The 26,859-nt window shown below is 36.8% G+C and overlaps 1 protein-coding gene and 1 non-coding gene across 2 annotated transcripts; one reads left to right on the forward strand and one right to left on the reverse strand.

The window, feature by feature from the left end:
• Positions 1-201: 201 nt before the first annotated feature.
• Ppp2ca (protein phosphatase 2 catalytic subunit alpha) lies at positions 202-24,885 on the forward strand. Its single transcript, XM_047556132.1, has 7 exons — positions 202-613; positions 15,137-15,346; positions 18,336-18,509; positions 19,126-19,215; positions 19,891-20,052; positions 21,440-21,558; positions 22,390-24,885. Exons 1-7 carry the CDS (start codon positions 512-514, stop codon positions 22,460-22,462), a joined length of 930 nt encoding a protein of 309 aa, XP_047412088.1. The 5' UTR covers positions 202-511; the 3' UTR covers positions 22,463-24,885.
• LOC124987797 (U6 spliceosomal RNA) lies at positions 8,845-8,948 on the reverse strand. Its single transcript, XR_007109307.1, has one exon. It is a non-coding gene; the product is annotated as a U6 spliceosomal RNA (small nuclear RNA).
• Positions 24,886-26,859: the final 1,974 nt, after the last annotated feature.

Genomic DNA, 26,859 nt, shown 5'->3' on the forward strand with positions numbered 1-26,859 from the left:
GTTCCTGGACTAGTCGGGTTGGCGGTTTCGAGCACTGCGCTTGCTCGGACTCTGTTCTTCCCCTCCCCCGTGGCCCCTCCCTTCTGGGGGACCACGCCCCAAAAGCGAAGGCGCCTCAGTCACCAGCCCACTACGGTGCGCCTGCGCCTTGGCCCCACTGTGCGCTCCGACTCCAGCGGTGCGTCTGACCCAGGCCTGCTCTGCAGTTGCGCAGCTCGTCTCCAGGCCCGTTTCCCCTCCGTTCCCTGCCGCCTCCTGACGCCGGCGTGACGTCACCACGCCGAGCGGCCGCCATTACAGAGAGCCGAGCTCCGGAGCCAAGGCGGTCGGAGAAGGAGGCGCAGCGGCCGGTGGCCGAGCACTGCGGAGAGAGCCAGCGGGCCAGCGCCCAGCAGCTGCCAGGGGCCACAGAAGTACCCCGGGAATCGGCGGCGGCGTGTGCGTGTGGCCCGTGTGCGGGCGGCGGCGCGGTAGTAGCGCGGAGCGGCAGCCGGTTCGGGCGGGTGGCATCATGGACGAGAAGGTGTTCACGAAAGAGCTGGACCAGTGGATCGAGCAGCTGAACGAGTGCAAGCAGCTGTCCGAATCCCAGGTTAAGAGCCTCTGCGAGAAGGTGAGTTGCTCGTTATGCGGGAGCCGCTGTGGGCCGGGCCCGGCCCGCCAAGGAGGAGGCGGTGGGGAGGGTGCAATATGGCGGAACCGCCGGCTGGGCCCCCCCGAGCCTCGACGACCCGCGCCGGGCCCGGCCGGCGGCGGCTCCCCGGCGACCCGGCGCCCCCTGCCTCCGGCGCAGGGATTGGTTGTCGCCGCCGCCTAAAATGGCGCCGTTCACCCGACTCCGGGGCTTCGGAGCCTCGGGTAGGCGCGGGGTAGAGTGGCAAGGGGGAGCCGAGACCGGGGGGCCAGGGACCGGGGTGGGTGGAGATTATCTGTGAAAGGGAGCTTGGCTTCTATCGCCGGGAATCGGGCCCGGTCCTCCGCGGTGAGGTGGGTAGGAAGCATTTCATTAGTGCTCAGGCCTAATTCTGGGGCCAACGCCACCCCGAGGGTCCCCCAAAGACAAACTTGTAGGCCAGATCTCAGGACCTATGTAAAGGTCACGCAACTTTAGTCCTGTCCTAGGTAGTTGTGTTGTTCACCAAGCAAGTCGTCTTCTGAGACCTGTTTAAAGGGTGCCTTTAAGAATTATAGAAGAAATCGGTAACCTAATTTCTACGAAGGTCATGCCAGTGGTAGTTACAAGGGAGTATGACTTATTTTTCATAGTTGGAAGAAATGGAGAATTCGGTGAGTCATACAACATAAGGAACCTTTGGAATGGAAGTCAAGTGTCAGTTTAATCTGGTTATGTGCTGACTCAAATTGGGTAGCGTGAAACCCTTTTCTAAGCCTAACATACTTGGCATTTTGCCATTTATTTTTAGAATGAGCAACAAATTGGAAGAGCGTCAAAATCTGTATACTCGCTCTTTGTTGAAAAAGTTACTTGATTGTATTTTTGGCTATAAGTAGTGGTGGTGGTAGTAATCACTGCTTACTAGATTCCAGACATTGTGCTTGATGTTTAAGTGATGTCTCACAGATGTTGAAAATGGAGTGTCGTAGTTCACTTAATAACACTGAAGTATTTTCTGTTACCTTACTCCGTTTTGTTTTCCTTAGTGGTTGGGGAAACAGCCTGTTGGCTGTCAACTATGTTGTATTTTTAAAGTTTTTGTAACTCTGTGTTCTAAAGTATATGAAATATTCATCTCCACTATGAACATTTTAACTTCCCTTTTTACAATGAACTATGTATGTAGCGTTTCATTTTAGTACAGAATTGTGGGATGCTAGAATTTGTATAATGGAAAGAGTTTTGGGAGAGTTATTGTGCTGACTCTTTGTGGTTTGACCTGCAGATTAGATTCATAGGTTTGTTGTATATGTTCAGACTTCCAAAAACTGCTAAGAACAAGTGGAAACTAAGTCAAATTTAGATTTATTTATCCAGAAAACTCCACCACTAGTTGATGAGGTGGCACATCTCTTCGAGTTGAATTTTAATTCTAGCAGTATATTACATCTCCTTTTTCTTTACTTTTGTTTCTCTCATGTGAGGTTGATATTTAGAAGTTTAGAAATAGGACTTTAAAAATTACTTAATGTATATTATCACATCTTAACTTTATAAATGGTGATTTTTCTGACTTTTGGGGTTCAGTACTTATAAAGTTTTGAGTCCATAGTTAACTAGATAACTATTTATGAAGCAAACATAGCAGGGCAGTAATGATGTCATTTGAAGCCCAGTCACCAGATGACTAGTTAGTTCTGAACACTAGTCCTCTTTCTGTTCCTAAATGAATAATTGACTGGCTTTGGGGCAACCACTTCACTTCTTCCTTGTTTTATTGTCTGTAAAATAAAGTTAAAACACATTTGCAGATCGCTTCTAATCTCTTGAGATATGTTTCTATCTTAAATTGTACTTTGTGTTTAAATATTGAAACCTATTGAATATCCAAGATCTCACACTTTTATGATGGACATGAAAAGCAGTGAATAATCTTACATATTTTCAGGGAGCTTTGAATCTGGTTAGAAAAACAAGCATGGTGTGGATGTGAGCAGGAGATTGACCATGGAAATAGAGGGTTTGGATACTGAGGTGAAGAGGCTGAAACTTTATGGATTCAGTGTTGTTTTCTATATTTTTGTGAAACTAAGATGTAGTGAGGCTAATCTATCTTCATTGCTCACTCAGTGTGTATTGATTTTAGTTCTGAGAGCCAAAAGAAATAATACTTGAAAGATAGTTGTTAACCTAAGAGTTAATCATGGAATAGGTCCTTCTTGGTACCACCACACAGCCTTCATAATATTTTTAACTCATAAGTATGCCAACTTTTGGAACTATATTAACTTCCCAAACCAAATTAATTTGAAGACTGTGTTTTAGATATATGGGGTGCATGCTTATCTTTCATACAAGTTCTAGTAAAACAAGTTTTCATGGTTAATATTTGCATAAGCCAAATGGCATCTCTGGGTGAAAGCTACGTGTACTCTGGTGTGATTGGCTTCTAAACAGTAATTTTGAAAATACTGAATTAAGGTTTTTCATTAGTATGTTAGTATGGTTTTTCAAAGATAACTTTTTGGAGATAAATAAAAGAAGGAATATTAATATAAAAGCCTTCTGCCTATGTGAAGATGCCTGATATAAGTGAAGTATTTAAAGTTGAATAGTAAAGATATAAGTATATCCATAAGAGGTCATTGTAATTGAAAAACACTGAGAACATTAGTCTTGTATCATAACAGTGTTAGGTATTCAAAATGGAGAGAATCCAAGTGTGTATTTATAGACAAGGGTCAACTTGGTTTTTATATTATTGACTTGCTACAATATTTCAGATGTGATTCAGGTTTGTATCAAGCCAAATTTGTTGTATGTACAGTATACCTTGTCATTTTAGGGGATCCTAATTGTTTTAAAATTTGGTGTGTGATTGCAGTTTTGTCTTGGGCACAGTTCTTTTTTTTTTTTTTAATTTTTTTTTTATTGTATTGGGCACAGTTCTATAGTCAGTAGCCTAATTACATCTGTATAATTGACTAGGAATGTTTCCATCTACTGATTGAAAAGAGTGAATAGTATTAGCTTGCTTTTGCATTAACTATACTAAACAGCCTTTATTATTAGTTCAATAGTGATTTAACTTAGGTATGATTTTTGACTTTAACTTCTTGCTTTCATGTCTTAACAAACACGTGGAGAATGTTGTTTGATAGCCAGTTTTTTTCCCCAGTGGAATTCCTTACCAAGTATGCATTTCCTTTGCTCTACAAGCTCTATAAATAAAATATAGTCATTATGGCTTCATTTACTTTTACATTCTTATATGAAGTGAGTAATGTACTTGTGTGAATATGTGTTTAATTTAAAAGACTGGCTCATTTCTATAGAGGTAACTTGAAAATGAAAAAAGTAATTTGACTATTGAGAACAAACAGGTGGGAGAAGCATGTTACATAATGTTATTTTCATCATACTTTCTTGTACACTTTGTATTCTCAGTTATAAATATAAACAAATGCTCAGAAAGATAAAGTGACTTGACTACCAGGACTAAACTTGAGGTTGCCTAGGTTTATGGATTCTAATCCAAATGTTCTAGCACAGCTTTATAGATCATCTTTTCTGTGGTAGTGTTAATGAAGGATGTAGCCAGTCATGGTGGTGCACGCCTATAATCCCAGTGACTTGGGAGGCTGAAGTAGGAGGATGGCAAGTTTGAGGGCAGCCTTGGCAATTTAGTAAAACCCTGTCTGAAAATATTTTAAGTGGGGGAGGGGGGAGTGGGAGTGGGGTTTTAAGGGTACAGGTGAACCCACCCAAACTGAATTGTGAAATCAACAATTTTGTAAAATGAAGCATTTTTTTTATTATTGCTTAAAAACTTCTATTCATACCATATACTGTTGTCTCACTTTATCCTGGAAACAATAATTATTCATCCATTTTGTATGTGTCTAACTACATTGCCTGGCAGATAAGATTAGTGAGATGAAAACCCTAGGTCGTTGTCTGTGACTTGTCCGAAATTATGACCCAGAGATAGAGCTATAAAATGTTCTAATAAAATGCAACTGACTATATAAAAGTCAGTCACTGCAGCTTATGAAATGCCTTTTTTTAATCTTAACTTCTACAGTCAGATGTGTATATGTTTGTTTCATGATCTCTCAACATGAAGTGGAAACACAGTTTTGTGTTAGCTTAATGAGGAAACAGACCAGTTCTATTAACATATGTAGGTATCTCAGTCCTTCCTGTTTTCTCTATCCAGGGCTAAACGTTCTGTGTCTTTAGAAATTGGGAGTAAGGTAAAACTCATACTTTAGAAAGAATGTTGAGTTCTGGAGAAGTAAATGGAATAATATATCTCAGTCTGGTGTTCTGTTTTTTGTTTTTCTGTGGTACTGGGGATTTGAACCCTGGGGTGCTCTACCACTGAGCTACATCCCCACCCTTTTTAGTTTATATTTTGAAACAGTCTCGCTAAGTTGCTGAGGCTGGCTCGAAATCTTCCTGAGTAGCTGGATTACAGGTATGCAGGATGATGTTTTCCTGTTTTATGGCAGAAAATGTTTTCCCTATCTCATTGCAAGTTAAGTGTGTCAGAGTTACTTGTTAGATATTCTTTGTTTTGTTTGGAAGAGATAAGCCAGGAAAACTAGGAGACACTGAGCTTGGGTTGAGGTGGTGTTGAGTTCTTTTTTGAGGGTGATGAGAGAGAGAGAGAATATGTTGGGCAGGAAAATATTGTTTTCTTTCTACTTTGACCCATTTCTCTAAATTCAATCTTCTCCCTTTATTCTTTTTTCTTTCTTTCTTTCTTCTTTCTTTTCTTGTCTGAAAAAACCCCCTCATACCCAAACAAGATCTGAATTGGACTGCGACTAGAAAGCAGGAAGATTTTTGTTGTTAAATAGCTATTCTTTTGGCTTAGCAGAGTAGGCTGAAGGAGGGAGAGGTTTCTAACTGTCAATAAATGGGAAGTGGGGTCTTAAAGAACATGCACAGTCTGGGATTAACTGCGTAACTTGTTCACAACACAACATTGTTGTCTATATATGTTTTAGTATTGTGGATTGTGATTTGGAATGGATGAATGAGACAGAAAGGTGTATATGTATCTAAATCTAAACTAGCTGGCTAGTTGACGCTGTACTCCCTGTCCCCACACCTGCCTTAGTCATTGTAGTTACTATTACGGTTGGTAATTTTTTTTTGAAAAGAATTCTTATGTCCGTTGAATTTATTATTTCACAGATGATAATTCTTACCTTGTGATGCTGGGACGAAAATTGCAAATCTTTGTTATAATTTGCCTCTAGGAGATTAAAAAGAACTTGTTCACCTGCCACATAAAGTATTGTTCACAGATTATGGATTGTTGGTGATGCTATTAGCTACATGTACATTTATTTTTGAAATTCATTCAACCAGTATTAAGCCCTCATTATGTGCATTAATCTCGCTATTTAGCTTTGTCTATATAGCATTGTCTTATTTTAGTGCACAGAGATTCATTTGGGTTTTGCTCTGATTAATAGCAGTTTCATATTTATCAGAAAGTTGACTTTGTAATTAACTTTTTTTTGACAGTGCTGGGGATCAGACTCTGGACCTTGCACATACTGCATCTATCACTGAGCTGCATTCCAAACCCTTTTTTGTCTTGAAATAGGGTCTCACTAAATTGCCCAGGCTGGTCTCAAACTTGGGGCTTCTACCCCAGCCTCCCAAGTAGGTGGGATTATAGGTATGCTCCACTGTGTCAGTCTTGTAATTGACTCTTTTTTAAAAAAATATATATTGTTAAAATTGTAGACGGACACAATATGTTTATTTCATTTATTTATTTTCATGTGGTGCTGAGGATCAAACCCAGTGCCTTCACGTGCTAGGCAGGCATGCCACCACAGCCCCAGCCCCTGTCATTAACTCTTGATAAAAAATGTTTTAGAATGTTTCTGCAAGTAGTGATCAGTAGCTGATTTCTCTGCCAGTAGCAGTAATGTCTACCCTATGTTGGATGGCTTTGATTTAATAATAAAGGCTTCAAGCCAGGTGTGGTAGTGCATGCCTGTAATCCCAGCAATTTGGGTGACTGAAGCAGGGGGATCACAGGTTCAAGGTCAGCTTCAGTGACTTAGGAAGAGCCTCAGCAATTAGTGGGACCCTATCTCAAAAAATAAAGAGGCCTGGGGGTGTAGTTCAGTGATCAAGTGCCAGAAAAATAAATCAGGCTTCAGGTGTGCTGGGGGCATAGCTTAGGGGTAGAGTGCTTTCCTAGCAAGCATTAAGTTCCATCTCCAGCACTATAAAACAAACAAACAAAAAAACAAGCTCTCCAGGTTGGAATAGAATTTAGTGTTGAAAAACCATACAGGCTAAATCATATTTTTACAGATGAGGAAAGAAACTGAGACCCAGAGTAGTTGAATCTTATTCACTTGGATTATTGTGAGAATGTTTAAATAATTGCACATGAAGCAACATTTTTTTTTTGTATGCAGGAATGATTTGCAATACTTAATTCATACACATAGATTGGTTGGTAATGAGTGAGGTCATCCTGTTGCACAAGATACATAAATTTAAAGAAAATGGTCATTCCTTTTGGTTAGAAGGGAAGTTGATTATGTGATGAAGACAAACAAAAATAATTTTGGAATTAGAATTATCCCTTATTCCTAACATTTTCCTTTTTAAGTTAGACCCTAACCTGTAAGACCAAATAGAATTAGTTACTAGAACATTACGAAAAGGAATAATATATACACTCACTTTCTCTCTCTCTCTCCCCCCCCCGCCCCCCCCCCCTTGGTAGTACTGGAGATTGCAGGGCCTCAGCCATGCTAGATAAGCACTTTGGCACTGAGCCGTATCTTCAGCCCTTTTTAATTTTTATATTGAGACAGAGTCTCACTGTGTTGCCCAGGATGACTTCAGTCTTGGCAATCCTCCTGCCTCAGCCTCTTGAGTAGCTGGGATTACAGGCATGTGCCACCACACCTGGTTTATATTTTTAAGTTTATACAAATTTTAGTCAAAGAAGAATTTTAGTCAAAGTATTTCATAAAATGTTAAAGGTATCTGTTCAGTGTAGTTAATGAAATGCAAGTAGTGTGGAGAAAATTTTTATAGTTGAAGGTAATTAAGAGTCAATTGCTTCTGGGGCTAGCCGTATGGCCAACCTTATGTACCACCCACAATTGAGATCTAGCCTTATACACTAATTTATCACAAATCTCAGTTGTTTCTACATTTGAAAATAGCATTATCAAAGAAGGGTACCTTTTATCTTTCATAGAAGCTTTATGAAGCAAAATGAAATTCTTGGGATATTGAAAAAATGTTACTCTTGTCTGAGAATTTACTTTTTTAGAAAGAAATTTTTAATTGACTTAAAATCTGCTTAAATTGCAAAGCAAAATTTTAAAAAGATTAATTGCATTTTTTCCAACTTAGCTGCTCTGTATCTTGTATTGGTGGATGTGTATTAAGAAATGTCCAGTTTCTTTGAACTAGAATTCAAGTAAACATTAGAATTAATCATTTTAATAATAAAATGACTTTTTTAAAAAAAAAGGGAATTCCTTTATCAAATAATGCTATTAGTATTATTGAGATTGTGAAGAGCTTTTTTATGTTGACTGAGTTTGATCCCACAGAGAAGACACAAGACTATCATTGACTTTTTAGTTAAGCACAAGTCTTTAATTACTTGATGAGCGTGAACACATTTTCCTCAGTTTAGACCTTGGAATTCTTCTGTTGACTTATGTAAGATTTCCTTTTGTAGGAGTACTATTTATTTATTTAAGGAGGCCACATTCAGTATATACCTTAAAGAAAGTGCTTCTAGTTATATCAAGATCCCTTTCAAATAGCTAACACCAAAAATGAATATTAAGACTGTGCGCGGTGGCACACACCTGTAATCCCTGTAATCCCAGCAGCTCTGGAGGATGTTAAACTAGTTTTAAATATTGCTTCAGTGCCATAGGAACTTCAGTTCAAAGCCAACCTCAGCAACTTAGCAAAGTCCTGTCTCTAAATAAAACTCAAAAAAAGGGGGAACTGGGGATGTGGCTCAGTGGTTAAGCATCTCTGGGTTTAGTCCCTATCTTTGATTAAAAGTGTGTGTGTGTGCGTGTTTTAATTGTTATAAATATTTATTAATTAAATATCAGGCTTGGAAAATTAAGTAAAATTTTCAGTAAATATACATTGTTTAATGGAAAGCAATACGTTCTTTTCTCAGCTGATAAAAGATCAAGTGGGCCAAAAATATGGAACGCTTCACGAATTTGCGTGTCATCCTTGCTCAAGGGCCATGCTAATCTCTGTATTGTTCCAATTTTAGTATATGTGCTGCTGAAGCAAGCACTGTGTTTTTAAGATAAACTTGTTTATTCATGCATGATTAAAAACATATGATAAAGGTATCAACTGTACCCAAGTATATGGATTATAAGAACAATTATAGTGCAGACTCCTAGTTACTATGTGTGATTGTTTTTGAGACTACCAGAAATATTGCTGGAGATCCTGATGAAGTTATTGAAAATTTGCAGTTGGGTGTTCTCCCTGGAGTGTGGTAGCCAGAGTATTTTGTTCAGAAAAGGCACACTTGCTGCTCTCTGTTGGCCTTGCTGTAGAATGGCATGATCTGATGTGCCAAATCCTAATGTTTTGAAGGAGAAAAGCTGTTAACTTCAGTTTCATCCTTTCCGTGAGAAAGCACTTGATTTTCAGTGGTGAAGGGAGTGAATCTGATTTGAATTAAACATCAGAGACTAGTTTTTAAAGAACTAGAGAAGTACTTATAACTCTGTATCCCAATTTAGTGATTCTTTGGGGGCTATGAATTCCAAACTACTTCACGGTAATTACTAGGCATTTAAAACATTTCTTTTGTCATAATAATGTTTTAAATTTATTCAGGTTTAAAGCATTGATATAAGAAGCAGCTCGAGTAATTGTCATGTAATCCTAGAATTAAAGTATAAAACAAAAACTATTGAAAAATGGCAAGGAGTTGGCTGGGATATGGCTCTGTGATAGAGTGCTTGCCTAGCATGTGTGAGGTCCTGGGGTTCAGTGCCCAGTATTGCAAATGAAAAAAGAAAGGGGGAAGAAAACAAAGGAGGTAAAAAAGAAAATGGCAAGGTGATGGCTTTTCTTTTTAACAATTATAAGAGAAAAATTATAAGTGAAAATGAACATGGAGATCTTTGAGCTATATATTTAAAAATAAGAGACAATGCCACAAAGTTGATTAAAGTAACAAACTAAAACATAGTTTGTGGGTTGGGATTGCAGCTCAGTGGTAGAGCACTTGCCTTGCACCCATGAGGCACTGGGTTTGATTCAGCGTCACATAAAAATAAATATATTAATTAAAGGTATTGTGTCCATCTACAACTAAATATTAAAAAAAAATTGTATGAATAAACAAAAACATTATCTACTTCTCCCCTCCCCCCACTGCTTCTGGATTTAGATGTACAAATGGCACAGGAGGATACCAGTTCTTCTGTCCTCACTCTTAGACCCTTTGCAGGAACCTGGGTACTGTTGGGAGCTGGAGCTGAAGTTGCAGCCTGGATTTGGTCAGTGGCTGTAGAACCTATGATCCCTGGCCATATGGGCATGAGTGCCCTTAAGCTTGGGGTGGCCTAGAAAGGCAAGGCGATCAAGCTTGTGGCTTTGATATCTTGGGCTTAACCTCCTTGGGCCTTACCAGGGCCTTGATAGCCTTGGCACATGCTCTCATGGCCTTGGTGTTGTTTGCCTGCATCTTTTTCAGACCCTTCTAGATGTGCTTCTTGGCAAAACACATATTTCTTAGGAACTTGAGTTCTACCCCCTTAAAAGATTCATATCTTTGTGATTGGGGTTTCTTGATGCCAGTACTGTGCCATTTTGGGGTCTGGCTGTATGTAGTGTGGTTTTGGACTTGGCCATGTCTGCATTATAAGCTGCTGCTCCTGGAGTGGTTGAGACCAGAAGAGGGAGAGTCATTATCGATGATTAGATGTTTGAGAACTTTGGTTGACAATTTGTGTAAGAGGAGAAATAACTTACAGTAAATAAACATGGAATGAAAGGTTGAACCCAGAAGTGAAAAAATGCCAATTAAATCAGTGAGGTTACATTTTTTATATTAAGTAGCTGAGAATGGGTGCATTCTTCTAGGTATTATTGCATAACAAGTTGGCAGAATCCAATTTTGTAATGCCTAAGAACAAAAAACAGAAGTTTTGCTATTTTGCCCTGTGATCCTACAGTTGAAAATTTTCTGAAAAGAAATTCAAATAAATAATAAAAGATGCATAGATCTTCAGGAGGATGTTAAACTAGTTTTAAATATTGCTTCAGTGCCATAGGAACTTCAGTTCATGAATACAAAATGAGACATTGGGCCAATTATTAAAAAAAAAAAAAGAGGTCTTTGTGAGTAAAAACAAAACAAAAGTTCTAAGAAATGAGAGTAGTGTTTGTTGGTACAAATAGGCAGATAGCCATGTATTATAGTTTTACCACTGAATGTTTTTTAGTCTTTTTTTTCCCCCAGAGGGTTTTTTTTTTCTTTTTTTTTTATTGTAAACAAATGGGATACATGTTGTTTCTCTATTTGTACATGGCGTAAAGGCATACCATTTGTGTAATAAATTTACATAGGGTAACGTTGTTTGATTCATTGTTATTTTTTCCCTTCCTCCCCACCCCTCCCACCCCTCTTTTCCCTCTATACAGTCCTTCCTTCTCCATTCTTGCCCCCCTCCCTAACCCTAACTCTAACCCTAACCCCCAGAGGGTTTTGACACAGTTGTGATTATTTTGTGCTTTTTAAATGTTTGCTTGACTTAATATAGAAATGCATAAATATACAGCTTTTTTTTTCTTCCGTATGTTGATGACTCTGTTGTTGGTTCCATGGTGTTTTCTCTTTTAAATTGTGTTCCTTGAAAAATCTTGGCATGCTTTCGTTTCATGATATGGTGGTGGTTATGATGACCTGCATTCAAAAATGTCCAGTCATTTACTTTGTAGGTGATTGTTTTGTATAGATCGAAAATAGTTTTGAGATGTCTGACTCCAAACCCAGAATGCTGAGAGGATGTTGATAATAAACTAATGCCCCTGAAAATTTCCTTTAGGTTAATCTCCACAAATTCTAGGACGCCACAAAATTTTAACTTCCCACAATTACTTGTAATAAGATCCTATTAATAGAGTAGCCTATTTCCAGTTTTAACCTTGTTCTAGGAAGTTTTTATCTAAGCCCTTTAGCTTGAATTCATTTATTCCAGTTCTATGCCATTTGACTGAATTTCAGAAGGGGTTTGACTGAATCAGAATCGATAGGGCACTGATTACATTATTTTAAAAGACTTGATTCTTTGCCTCAAATGTTAATTGTATCTACTGACAAATTTGAAAGCCTTGCAAAAAATGTTTTTGGAGAAGCACAAAAGTTTAGCATACACGAGTTTTGGTTTTCCTTTTGCTTCATTGCACAATTCAAATGACACGATCCTTTAAATACAGGAGTTAAAATGCCAGAGTGAAAAAATGGTTATTTACACACACACACACACACACACACACACACACACCAAGCCTCTAAATTACTTTAAGAAACCTATTTCTACCTTTTATTTTGAGTATTAAAATAGAGAGTTTAGATTCTATAGCCATCTTTGAAGCTAATGATTGTTGCGGGCCTGGAAGCTCTTGGAGGTAACCCATTAGATCACCCCATGACGTTCTCCAGGCCTGACTTCTTATGATAGCACAACTTCCCTCAGACTTCTTTTCTTCTCCTCCTCCCCGCCTTCTTCCCCTGCTTCTCCTCCTCCTTATTCTCCTCCCTCCTCCTCCTCCTCCCTCCTCCTCTGTTATTCGTTTGTCTTTTCCTGAATGTAAAATTAATGCTGAAATCTGCAGCTTTTAAAGTTATGGAATTCAAGATAGTATATTTTGGTAAGTAATTACGTTAGAATTGGTAAATAGAGACAAAAAACTAAAAGGCTTATTTGCAAGCCCCTTCCCCCCCACCCCTTTGCAGTACTGGGGATTGAACCCAGGGCCTCATGCATGCTAGCACTCTAAAACTGGTTCCTAGCCCTTCATTTTTGTTGTTAAAATATTTTTTAGCAGTTGACTTGATGGTTACATTTGATATATATATATATTAGTATTTGCTCCAATATTTAGTTATTATAAATTCTGTTTAGTTATGAATTTGGTAGGAGGGATAGAAAGAGCTTTGGTTGGCTTTCTCCAATTTAGAAGTTAAAGTTTTCACTTAATGATTATAGTGTTTTCTCCATTTTGGAAGACAAGTTGATAGTGTCAGCATTTGAAAATACAAACTATTAGGTAATAGTAATAAGTCCACTTCATAGTATTTTAGGAAATATGCTGCATATATATATGAGAGTGCAAATTACTAGGATATACATTGCTGTATTTTTATACATATCACTCCTCCAGTTGTAATCTGTCAGGGACTATTCTGCATCCACTGAGGTCTGTATGTATGTTATGAACTCTGAGATGAATTTTCAGAAATTCAGACTTGTTGAACAGTGTTCTACATTTAAAACACAGAGGAAAACTGTTATGTTTCTATAGGCATATGACATGTGTAAGTATTTTAAAAAAGGTTTGAAAGAACACACATCAAACTGCCATTGGTAGTTTCTTTGCCCAGGGGGAGTAGGAGTTGTAGAATGGGGCTCAAGGGGCGTTCAGTTTCATTTGGGTCAAATTATTTTGTGCAACTTGAATGTTTATCATTGTGGTTTGCCTATGTTGACATAAAAGAAAGAAGTAGCATCTAGGTTTAATTTTTCTTTCACAAAAATTAAGGAGTTTAGGCAGTCCAGAGTGCAACTTTTTAACCATTCATTTTAAATAATAGCCTTTTAGGTAAGCAAGTGTTTAGAAGTATAATTTGAAATTTAACTTCTGATAGGATTAAATATGAAAGTTAAATCATGTTGAGATTTACATAGTATGTGACTGTTTTCTGTTTTTAAAACTTTTTGAATAATTTTTCAGTCTTTGAAGTGTAGAACCTGTCGTTTTATTCTCAGCTATCAGCATTGGTATGTGCCAGGTGCTATTAAAAACATTAGGCATGTGTTAATGCCAGAAGACTTAGTAATGGAATATGCCTGAGTGACTGCTTTTTAGTAAGATAAATAATCAAAGATTGGAATTATCCTAGAGAGAATTTTTCAAAATATAGTAAAACTTAATGAGTGGATTATTTGTATTCCTTAATATGTCTTTTTGAAATGAATTTTTTCCTTTTCTTTTTAAAAAATGTGTTCTAATTAGTTATACATGGCAGTAGAATACACTTTGAAATAAGAGTTTTTTCTAAACTTCATAAAAATGTTAGATCAAATTATTGTTTGGGGGATGTCAGTAGTTGTTGAGTATCTGGGAATAGGCTCCCCAAAATGGAGAGTAGAAAACTGTGGTTCTAAAACTTGGTTGTACTGAGGAAAGCACCAGCACCTGGAGAGAGACTTAAAAAATTGTTTGAATCCTAGTTCCAAAGAATTCAACTTAATTGGGGGGAGGAGAACCTGAAAATTGATTTTTAATGTGCAGCTAAAATTGTACGCCAATGTCTTAAACTTGTCCTTGGTTGTTACTCTAATGAGCATTTGGCTCATTAGCAACTATTTTTCATTGCCTTTGTTGTGCTATTTAATTTAAAAGTGGTCTTCCCCAGTTGATCTCTTTTCATTCATGACATTTAACAGAATCTGTACTTTTTTTGCCTGGTTATTTGTAGCCTTTCTCTCTCCTGCAATGGGAGTGATCTACTTATACATCACTGGAACTCTAGTGACCAGTACAGGGCTTGGCACATAGTAGTCATTCCAATGGTTGAGCAAATGATTGTCTTCCAGTGTACATAGTTTGTAGCATATAAGTGATCAGTAAATGTTTATTGAATAATAAATGATACATGAGATTTCTACTGTGTGAAATGTTTGCCATTAAAAGTAATGTTCAAATTTGATTTTATGGGGGATTGTGTATGCTGCCAAATAATTTTCTAAAAGCAACACAGAAAGCATGTTCATTGAAAGACTGTTCAGTGTAAAAGAACTTTTTATTTGAGTATAAAGAAATATGCCAAAATACAGACAAAATTATAATGTCTTCCAAAAATTAGAAGGCCTAAGAAACCGTATAGCCTGAAATCTTCAGAGTGGGAGCATTATAGTTGATTTTATATAGCAGCTAGTGATCTCCCTACTATTTAGTTAGATGGCAATTTGATAGGCTTAACAACTCCTGATATTGATCATAAGAGTCGGGGCTATGTATGTACCTTGCTACACATTTTTTTCGTAGGTATCAAATGAGATAGCCAGTACATAAAATCTAGCCATATCCTGTCTTACTTTAATGGGATCATACATGTTTGCAATTTCATCTTACCAAGTTTACCCATTCGGGTACATTAAGTGTGCGTAAATGTATCTTCATTAATGTTATTTTAATGCCAAATGATTGCTTCATTTTTCTTTCCCTCTGTAGGCTAAAGAAATCCTGACAAAAGAATCCAATGTGCAAGAGGTTCGATGTCCAGTCACTGTCTGTGGAGATGTACATGGGCAATTTCATGATCTCATGGAACTGTTTAGAATTGGTGGCAAATCACCAGATACAAATTACTTGTTTATGGGAGATTATGTTGACAGAGGATATTATTCAGTTGAAACAGTTACACTGCTTGTAGCTCTTAAGGTAATTTCAGTTTTATGTTTGGGCCTTTTAAACTGGGTAAGACAGTCTTTTGTTCCAATGATTTTCTCAATCAGGATGTTAAATTTTAGAAGAAAATTCCACATTTAGTAATGCAAATAATGAGGACTTTAGAGTTATAATCATAGGTGCAGAGGATGGCAAAGAATAAAAACAAAAGAGAATATCTTAATCAGTTTATGTGAAAAATGTTAGGACTGGTGAGGTAGGAATTGTAGTTTAGTATATTGGGTGTGGAGAAATAATATAAACATAGCAAGTGTTGGAATATTTATATTCTCTGACAGTAATCCTATAATTAGAATTTTTCTAAGGAAGAATTTCAAAAGGAAAAGCATTAATCCTGTAAAAACATTATAACATTATCTTTATCAGAAAATACTGATCTAAATATCTCAACAGTGAGTGAATACTTACAGTTTACAGCTGTTAACAATAATCTAGAATATTAGAAATGGTCATTGAAAGCAAATTGCAGATTTTTTTTTTTTTTTTTCCCTCCAGTGCTGGGGATCGAACCCAGGGCCCTGTGCTTGTAAGGCAAGCACTTTACCAACTGAGCTATCTCCCCAGCCCACAAATTGCAGAATTTTTGCAGGTGCTTTGCCCTATACCTGTTACCCCAGCTACTTGGAGTAAGGCCCTAAACAATTTAGTGAGACCCCGTCTCAAAATAGAAAGGATCAGAATGTGTCTTGGTGATAAAGTGCCTCTGGGTTCAATCTCCAGTTACTCCCCACCACCTACGCACAAGCACACCCATACCAGTTGTGGTTTTGTGAGATATACAGATGAAAATCTGAAGGTGAAACACAAAATGGTATAACTTTTGGGGTGGAATGTTTCTGCCTTTCCTTTTTTTTTTTTTTGGTATTGGAGCTTTGAACCCAGGAGTACTTAACCACTGAGCCTCATTCCCAGCCCTTTGAATTTGTGAGCCTCCCTAGCTTCTGGGATTACAGGTATGCGCCTTGCCACCCAGCTAGGAAAACTAAATAAGGGTATTTAAAAAAAAATTTTTTTCCTTTGAACTTACTCTTTTGGGGGAGGAGTGATTCCCCCCTCCCCCTTTCTTAGGCAACACATACTGAAGAATATTCAGAATGAGAAAATGGCTGCTGTAGAGCTGTGGGTTCACCAGGAGTCAAATTTAATTTTAGGTGATTAATATCTGAATTGTGTAAAAATGCTACAAAACTTTATTGTTGGCCATTATGTTCTGCATTTTTAAAATGAAAACATTGGACTACATGGAGGAAGCTTTCTGCTGGGACTCCAGGTGCTGTGAAAGAAACTGTCAAGCTACTACCCTGCATGTATCAATCCCAGTATGCAGAAAAGCAAATACACTACCTTTAAGAATTCGTGCAACAGGGTGTAATGAACTGAATTATGTCTGCTTAAATTTCATATGTTAAAGTCCTAACTCCCAATACCTCAGAATGTGACTATATTTGGAACTATGGTCTTTACAGAGGTAATTAAGGTAAAATGAAAAGAGATTTGGGCACAGATAAGGGGAGAGGATAGAAAGACATGGAGAACTTGAGTATCTATAAATCAGGGAGAGACCTTCAAAAGAAACATCCTCTGCTGACACCTTGATCTTGGACTTTAGCCTCCAGAACTATGAGGAAATAAGTTTCTGTTGTTTAAATATCCAGTCTATGGTATTTTGTCATGGTAGCCCTGACAAATGAATTTTGTTGGAAACGATGGCTTTTTCAGCAAATGGATCAAATTGGATCATAGACCTAAATACAAAAATGACAAAACTTCTAGAATAAAATTTAGGAGAAAATCTTTGTAATATTGGTTATGTTGGAAGGTTAGTTAACAAAAACACGATTCATAAAAAGTAGAAAAATTTGACTTCATCAAAATTTACTTTTTTGTTCTTAAAAAAAGACTTCAGAGAGAAAAAGCTTTTGTATTCAAATTTTAAATTTTTTTATTTTTTGGTGCTGGGATTGACCTAACAAGGCTTTACCACTGGGCCATACCCTCAGGATCGAAATTTAAAAACAAAAACAGAACCCTTAAAAAAACATAATTTTAAAATGGGCAAAACATTTGGGTAGATATTTCATTCAATAAGATACGTTGGTCAGGAAGCACATGAAAAAGACGCTTAACATTAGTCATCAGGAAAATGCAGTTGAGGTCTAAGTGAGATAACCTTCACATCCTTTAGAATGACCTCATGCTTTGCTGGTGGGAATGTGAAATGGTCCAGCCACTGATTCATGCTGCAATGTTGATAAGCCTCAAAAATATTTCAGATAATTAGCACAAAAGAACTGTATTTTGCATTATTCTATTTCTATATAATTTCTAGAAGAGGCAATCTCAAAAGCCAGAAAGTAAATCAGCGGTTGCCAGGAAGTAGGAATAGGAGTGGGAGTGAGGAGTGACTGCAGACAGGCCTGAGGATCTTTTGGGAGTTGATGATTATTACATAACTATAAATTTACTAAAGATGATTGAACTGGAAAAAAATCATGTATGAGGTTTTATATCCTATGATTATGGTTAATATAAAGTTGATAGTAAAAAGGAGTTTGATTTTATTTATTTAAACTTAATTTTATTCATTTAACTTTTTTGGTACTGGGGGGTTTGATCTCCAGTAGCACTTTATCACTAAGCCACATCCTCGGTCCTTTTTAAATTTTAAGGTGGTTTTGCCAAGTTGCTGAGGGTCCTGCTAAGTTGCTGAGGCTGGCCTGAAATTTGCATTCCTCCTGCCTTAGCCTGCCAAGTTCCTGGGATTACAGATGTGTGCCACTACACCTGACTCCCATGGGCATTTAAAAATGTTCATCATGGATTTGTGATTTCATTTCAGTGTAATGTAGGGATGTGTGCTGCTTTTTTTTTTTTTTTTTTTTTCCAATAAAATTGGAACTCTGAATTATTATTTGAATTTTCAAAGAGCTAGTTTTTGATGTTTTCCTTTCTGTTGTTTTAGGTTCGTTACCGGGAACGCATCACCATTCTTCGAGGGAATCACGAGAGCAGGCAGATCACACAAGTTTATGGTTTTTATGATGAGTGTTTAAGAAAATATGGAAATGCAAATGTTTGGAAATATTTTACAGATCTTTTTGACTATCTTCCTCTCACTGCCTTGGTGGATGGGCAGGTTTGTGCATCTTAAAACTCATCTTGCTGATTGTTCTTAGGAATATACTTCCTTAATGTTTATGGGCCTTTAACTGTTTTCTATCCTCACATCCTTTTGGGGATATTTTTTGGTAAATATTGATAGCATTCATTTAAAACTATTTTTTTTTTTTTTTTTAAATCCTCTCTTCATATCAGGCTCCTAATCTTATGGAATGGGATCATAGTGATGGAAAATTTAGACCATCCAGCCTGTTAGTCTGTTTCTGGAGAAGTCTAGGAGGTGTAGTGCACCCTTTACTGGTCCAGGTAGAGGTGTATACAGAACTTGGGAGAAAATTCTGAATATGAAGATACTATAGTAGTCTCTGGCATGGGTCAGGGGACTTAGATACATTTTTTTTTTGAAGGAACTGACTGAGGTAAACACAGTGTAGTGATGGTTTGTCAGGAAGGAAAAAAGTGTGTGTTCACTAGTTGCCTGGAGCAAAAATGGATCCTGTAGAGTCAAATCTCATTCAGGCAGAGCCCAGAAATATCAGTGAGGCCAGTGATGGGACTACTGCCTAAAACTTAGCCCAGAATAACAGTTTCTTTAGATGAAGTTAACATTTTGAACCAATCTCTTTTTTCAGATCTTCTGTCTACATGGTGGCCTCTCACCATCTATAGATACACTGGATCACATCAGAGCACTTGATCGCCTACAAGAAGTTCCCCATGAGGTATGACTCTGATTTGGTAATAAATTCTCTTTCAAAAACTTTTTAGGGAGAGGAGAAATTTGATTATAATTGGTTCATTTATATGTATTTGCTCATTTAATCCTTAAAAACAATTCCACAAGGTATAAGCACTCTTATCAACCCCCCTGTTCAAATGAAGCTAGAAAACCTGCCAAAATAATAATATCTGTGGGACTAGGCTTAAAAAAGATTCTACCCTATCTTAAAAACGTTTGCCTTACCCAGGCATAGTGGTGCATGCCTGTAATTCCAGTGACTCCGAAGGCTGAAACGAGAACACCCAATTTGAGACCATCCTGGGCAACCTATCGAAAACAAAAAATAAAAAGGCCTGGAGATGTATTTCAGTGGTAGAGTGCCCCTGGGTTCAGTATCCAGTATCTTAAACACTAACCAATACTGCCTAATACTAAAATTTGCATACTATAGGGAGATTAGAGCATGTTGCTATTAGGACCCAGTGATGTCATTTGTTCCTCATAAAGTTGGAAAACTTGTCTCATTTGAGGTATTTTTAACTGCAAAATCTGTTACTGTTTTCAGTAAATACCACTAAAAAGTGTGACTTAGTACTGTGCTGTTTCTGATGAATTACTCAAATTATGCTTTTGTCATTTTTGTAAAAACTATTTATAATGTGAATCTGCTTTTTAGGGTCCGATGTGTGACTTACTGTGGTCAGATCCAGATGATCGTGGTGGTTGGGGTATATCTCCTCGAGGAGCTGGTTACACATTTGGGCAAGATATTTCTGAGACATTTAATCATGCCAATGGCCTCACGTTGGTGTCTAGAGCTCACCAGCTGGTGATGGAGGTATGTTTTGTTCTTTGAAACACCATTTGCTTTTTAGTAACTAAAGAAAAGAGGCTATAGAAAAAAGCAGCAATGACGTCAATGATTTAGTGACATTGCATGTATTTCTTCTGATAAGTTTGCCATTATAGCCTGAATCTTTTCAGTAGATTTATACTTTAGAATTAAGCTTTTGATGATAATGGAATACATATTTAATCTGGTTTCATGGAATTCTGAATGGCAGGGAATTGCTTGAGATTTAAGAGTGGGAGAGTACAATACAGGGAGATGGGGAGGGATATAATATTTTATGATCCCATTTTTGTTTCATATATTTAGCATGTATATATATGTAGGAGAGGGAAGGAAGAAACACACCAAAATGTTAAGTGGTCCTCTAGATGGTAGGATTATAATCACCAATAGATGATTTGAATGAAAAAACTAAGCAGGAAACATAGTGGAATTCTTGGCACAGAACATTTGATTAGTATACTTTTAGGCGTAGGGTATTATTTAAACTAATACTAATGCAACTTTAAAATCTGACTTGATTAAAGATAGGGAAAGAACTTTGTGAACACTGCTAAATACAAAAAGTATCAGAAGCAGCTCATGCATTCAGGTGGGCTTTGTGAAGCTAAAAGATCCTAAAAGCATATCTCATTTGTACCTCCCTGGTAATTAATCAGCTTAGGGGCCTTCACTTATTATGACTACTAAGCAACAAATTCTAGCCTCCTGGAGGAGTAGGTATATTAGTCAGCTTTTTGTCACTAAAACAAAATACCTGACATAAGCTATTTGTGAAGTAGAGAGGTTTATTTTGCCCCATAGGTTTTGTCAGAGGGTGACACATGGCAGGACCCTGTGTCAGAGGTGATGGTAACATCTCTGGCCAGAAGCAGAGGAGACAGAGCATGCCCCCAATGACCTAAGAACCTCCCATTGGGCTTCATCTTCTAAAGGTTTCACTGCTTCCAATAGCTGCTCCTGGGGACCATGTATTTAACATGTGGGCCTTTGGAGGATATTTGGCATTCAAACTATTGCCTGTAAAAGGAATGGGCATATAATAACTCATTCTTAAATCATGTTTAAATTCTGCAATTTAAAAGAGGATGATGAGACACTGCCATTACAGAAGGACAGATAGATAAGAAGCAGTTTATTCCTTAGTGATTAGTGCTGTTTCTTAAAAGTTTTTATTTTTATAATAAACTGGTTTTGTAATTTGGGGAAAAGTAAATACATTTTTGTTTTATAAGTTGTGCAAAGTGCAGAAAATTTTCATGTTGTTTAGAAAGAAAGCATGGGTATTTCTTAAGCTTTTGTGGGAGAGGTGTCACGTTTAGTTGTATAAGGAAAGGAATAAATAAACTTAATTCCTTTCTTCTCCTTGTAGGGATATAACTGGTGCCATGATCGGAATGTAGTAACGATTTTCAGTGCTCCAAACTATTGTTATCGTTGTGGTAACCAGGCTGCAATCATGGAACTTGATGATACTCTAAAATATTCTTTGTAAGTATTTACACCTAAGCATTTGGTTGCTATTCCTGAATATTTAATTTTAATAGTGTTCATAAGTTTATACTAAGTCAGATTCCAACTTGGTCTTTGAAATGGACCAATGATATGTTGAAACACATCAACAGAAGCCAACTCATCCTATATAGATTCTAATATGAATTACTAGGTTTTTTGTTTTGTTTTTTTTTTTAACTTTTAAATCATGTTTTTGTTATGGAGTTAATAAAAGTATATTTTGGGGATGAGAGATCCGATACAATATGTTACACTGGTAATCTTAGCAACTCAGGGAGACCCTAAGCAACTTAGTGAGACCCACTCTCTAAATGAAAATATAAAAGAGGGCTGGAGGTATGGCTCAGTTGTTAAGGGGCTTATTATCCAAGTGTGCTTAAAGGAGCCCATAGTCCCAGCTACTCAAGAGGCAGAACCAGGAGGATTGAGTTTTGAGGCCTGCCTGGGCAACATAGCAAGACCCTGTCTCCTCTTTTTAAAAAGGTCTTTTTTTTTTTTAAATTTAATAGAACCCTTTTGCCCACTGGTCCCCCCCCCCCATTACTGTTAGAACCCTTCTTTCAAGCAGTCTTAGAGGGAACCCCATTGTGTAAAAGCAAAGCTTCTCTGATTAAAGTTGCTTTGGCTTTTTCAAGGGGAGTACAATTAGAAAAGTAAATGCATGATTCAGCTGTAATTAGGACTCTGTTCTTTAAGATAAGTTAAACTTGGATAGAAAAAGTGTAAAAAATTGATGACTCAAGTTCTTAATTTTGATTTTCCCCAAGACATTCATTTAATGACCATGAATCTTGTCTGGTTTTGCAGCTTGCAGTTTGATCCAGCACCTCGTAGAGGCGAACCACATGTTACTCGTCGTACCCCAGACTACTTCCTGTAATGAAATTTTAAACTTGTACAGTATTGCCATGAACCATATATTGACCTAATGGAAATGGGAAGAGCAACAGTAACTCCAAAGTGTCAGAAAATAGTTAACATTCAAAAACTTGTTTTCACATGGACCAAAAGATGTGCCATATAAAAATACAAAGCCTCTTGTCATCAACAGCCGTGACCACTTTAGAATGAACCAGTTCATTGCATGCTGAAGCGACATTGTTGGTCAAGAAACCAGTTTCTGGCATAGCGCTATTTGTAGTTACTTTTGCTTTCTCTGAGAGACTGCAGATAATAAGATGTAAACATTAACACCTCGTGAATACAATTTAACTTCCATTTAGCTATAGCTTTACTTAGCATGACTGTAGATAAGGATAGCAGCAAACAATCATTGGAGCTTAATGAACATTTTTAAAAATAAGTACCAAGGCCTCCCCCCTACTTGTGAGTTTTGAAATCGTTTTGTTTATTTTCAGGGAAACCGTTTAATTTAATTGTATGATTTGTCTGCACTCAGTTTATTCCCTTCTCAAATCTCAGCCCCATGTTGTTCTTTGTTATTGTCAGAACCTGGTGAGTTGTTTTGAACAGAACTGTTTTCCCTCTCCTGTAAGACGATGTTACTGCACAAGAGCACTGCAGTGTTTTTCATAATAAACTTGTGAACTAAGAACTGAGAAAGTCAAATTTTAATTGTATCAATGGACAAGACTGGTGCTGTTTATTTAAAAAGATTAATCAATTGATAAATTTTAGAATTTGTAGAATTCTAGGTAAAGAAAAATAAAAAAAATCAAGGCCACTACATAATCTCTCTGGTAACTCCTTGACATTCTTGACATAAACTTGAGGATTTATTTGTATTGCATACAGTAAATTTGTCAGATTGCTGGTTTGCTCTTTACTTGTCTGTAAGAAAGGAAATCTATGCTGCTTCAGTAAGACCTAATTGTGAAACCTTATTTATAACTTGTGAGTTAAGTTTTTAGGCTTTTATTTTACTCAAAATGGCATGTTTTTTAGGTAGAGCTTAAATGATGTGTTTACTTAGTGCAGTTTCTGGTTATAAATATTATATTGCTATGTATATTACATGAATTCTTGAAAGTGATTGACAAATTGGTAAGTTCTTGACAACTATTTGTACATTATTTAAGTCATGTTAAGAAAGCAGTGAAAACATTAGCCTATGTTAAAGTCACTTAAGTGATAGTGAAATGAAATGGAAAACTATTGTTGGATCATGGTTTAGTGTTACGTGCATTGACCCAAAGAGATAAGTGGCACTTGAAGTGCCAGTGTTCAACATTTAATGAAAAATTTCCCCTTTTCTCCTTGGACTGGAATTAGAAGCTAAAACAGTTCTGGGAACTGTCATTTGATTTTTTTTTTTTTTTTTTTTAAGCTACTGGGATAAACTTCAGGACATTTAATCATTACTTGTGTGAGTGTAGTAAATAAATGTTTCCTTACTTTGTACTGTGTTGAATTTGGAACCAGTAGTGAAAGTATAGCATTTCCCTTTTTTAAGAAGCTTGAGGAAAATACATACATATACACAATTTTGAAGTGTATGTGTATAATTGAAATACATTTTCTTGAGTGGTCCACTTTTTATCTGATCTGAATGATAGTATATCTGGTGTATGGGGTTAATTGTCCAGAGCAAAAAGCCCTTAGTATTTCTACATGTTTCCATTTAATTATTTTTGCTTTTATAAGAAATATCTTTTTTTTTTTTTTTTTTTTTTTTTTTGCTTTGTCACTATGTATCCAACAGGACAAGCAGCCCATCTATGTTTAGTGGTTTTAATGCAATACCCAAGTGATACTGACACCAAGCAACTGTTTTTCAGGTCCTATGATCAGAGAATTGACTCTAAGGGAATGCATATCTTGTAGTTAATGAGGTACTGTCATACAGATACAGATTCTTTAAATCTTATCAGCAGAATGGGGACTTGTGAAAATTGCTTTGGTTTTAGGATAATTGTTGGATTGAAGAGAATGACTGGGCTTTCCATCTAAACTAGAAAGTGTTATTATTACCTTATCTGCTAATGAAATGTGTGAAGAAAACATGTTGGTGAGTGGTAATTTCCTATAAAAATTTGTAATTATGTTTGGATGGGAATCACTTCAGTTGGGTGATATTGTCAGTTTCTATTAGAAACATGAGAATAGGATTTTCATAACAAACTCTTTAAAAGATACTTGGTTCTAAGAATAAAGACCTGTCAAGAATGAGTGTTCTAAAAAAATGAATGAACTGGACTGGTGGTGTAGCTCAGCAGCAGAGTACTTATGTAGCATGCAGGAGGTCTTGGGTTTAATCCCTTACACCACAGAAGAAAGTTTTTGTTTTTGTTTTTTTAAATTTTATTATCCCATTTGTTTATTAAAATCTTTTTTATTTTTACAGACTGCATTTTGATTCATTGTACACAAATGGAGTACAACAAAAAGTTTTAAATGAATGTTGCAAGCACTCTATATAGAGGACTTTGCAAAGCAGCAGTTTGCTTTGCAACTGGAAATGTGCTGTTTCTTTGGTTGAGAGTTTTAAGCAAACAATTTTTTTTTTTACATTGTGTAATGTTTTGTTTTTTAAACAGACAAAAACATAAAAATTGTACTTATTAATGTTTCAGTACATGTTTACATTATGGGATGTTTAAATTGGTTTAACCCGTTTTGATCTATAGTCCCAGATGTAGACCACTTATAAAAACTTAAAATAGTCTATAATTATATAACATACAAGACGGATATAATAATTCATATAAGCTCCATGTTACGGTTTCTGGCCCATTTTAATGCACCTTTGTCAATTGCATTGAAATATTTGCAGAATTGAAAACTTGGGACTTAATGGGTCAAGCATATCTATCTCAAGCATTTATCATGTCTTATGGTAAGAACTTTCAAAATCCTTTCTTGTAGATTTTTGAGATGTTTGAAATGTATGTTATTGTTACCCATAGTCAACCTTGTTGTGCAATAGCACATCAGAACTGTTTGCTCCTATCATGTTCTTAGTGTTAAACTTTCCTCATCCCTCCTCACAAATGAAAAATTTTCCCCCTGGGCTGCATATTAAACATTGACTTAGTTGGACAGGGATAAGTATTTCCATGGTTCTCAGTCTTGATGCCTGTGAAGGTTCTGATTTTAATTGTTTGAAGGAGGACCCAGGTGATTCTGATTTATATTTAGGGTTAAGAACCCACTGCTGTTTTCCAACTACAAATTTAAGAAAACTGGATTACTTGGTTAATGGGTAGTGGTGGTTTATAGGTTTTGGTAAATAATTAAAATGCACTGTATAACTCTTTGATTTGTTTCCATAGTGACTTTTACCTGTCGGTATAAGTGTTCCCTTTCAACCATAAATGTTTTCCTAGAAATGGGCCTGCACAGTTTTAATAGACTTATGTTGAGATGGGTTCTCTTCCCATGAACTAAAACTTTTTTGTTAAAGCCTTAAGTGTTCTCACACATTCTTTGTTTCTTACCCTTTATAATTTTTTTTTTTTAGGTTTTTTCCCATCACAGTTTTACCTGTATTCTAGTAAATGATCTTTATCAAGATTGTAAATATATTTGGGCATGCCTGATGATCTCTGTTTCAATCATAGTTTGAGCTTTCTATTTTTGCTTTTTGTTATGTATGTTTAATAGCACAACTGCTGCTGCTACAACACTTGGCTTGCAAGCATTGCTTTCCTGGTAAATAGGTTAAAATTTATCAATTGTTACTAATGCAACAGACCACTGCTTGTGGCTTATTTTACTGCTCTGAAAATCTGGAAATCTTTCTTGATAGCCTCAGCCATGGTGTACAGTCTCAACCATACAGAATACTCTCAGTGGGAAAGACTTTTTGGGGGGGAGGCGGGTATCAGGGATTGAACCTAGGGGCACTTAACCACTGAGCATCATCCCCAGCCCTTTTTTACATTTTACTAGAAACAGGGTCTCACTGAGTTGCTTAGTACTTCACTGAGTTGCTGAGGCTGCCTCAGCCTCCCAAGTGGCTTGGATTACAGGCCTGCACCACTTTTTATTAAAAAGTCTAGATTCTACTATACATGTTCTTCAAAGAGATGATTAAATAGATCTGTGTTTTGTTTTTTTCTCTTTCACTGAGGAGGACCCCTGCCTAGCAGATCTTTCTAAGTAGACTGCAGCCACCAGCAAATGACATTCCCATTAGTGGAAATCAAAGTCCAGAGTTGTGGTAACAGAAAAGGAAGTGAGAGTATTCCTTGCTCTGTATAACAGTAGAAAGACCAAAGTGAAAGGTCTAATTAAAGCTGCTAGTAATGTTCAAGACTGTTGAGTGCCTTTACCTGGAGCCTGTGAGGAGACTCATTATTTTGTAGTGATTCCAGA

The sequence above is a fragment of the Sciurus carolinensis genome, chromosome 6 (genome assembly GCF_902686445.1).
Source record: "Sciurus carolinensis chromosome 6, mSciCar1.2, whole genome shotgun sequence".
Lineage (NCBI taxonomy): Eukaryota > Metazoa > Chordata > Mammalia > Rodentia > Sciuridae > Sciurus > Sciurus carolinensis.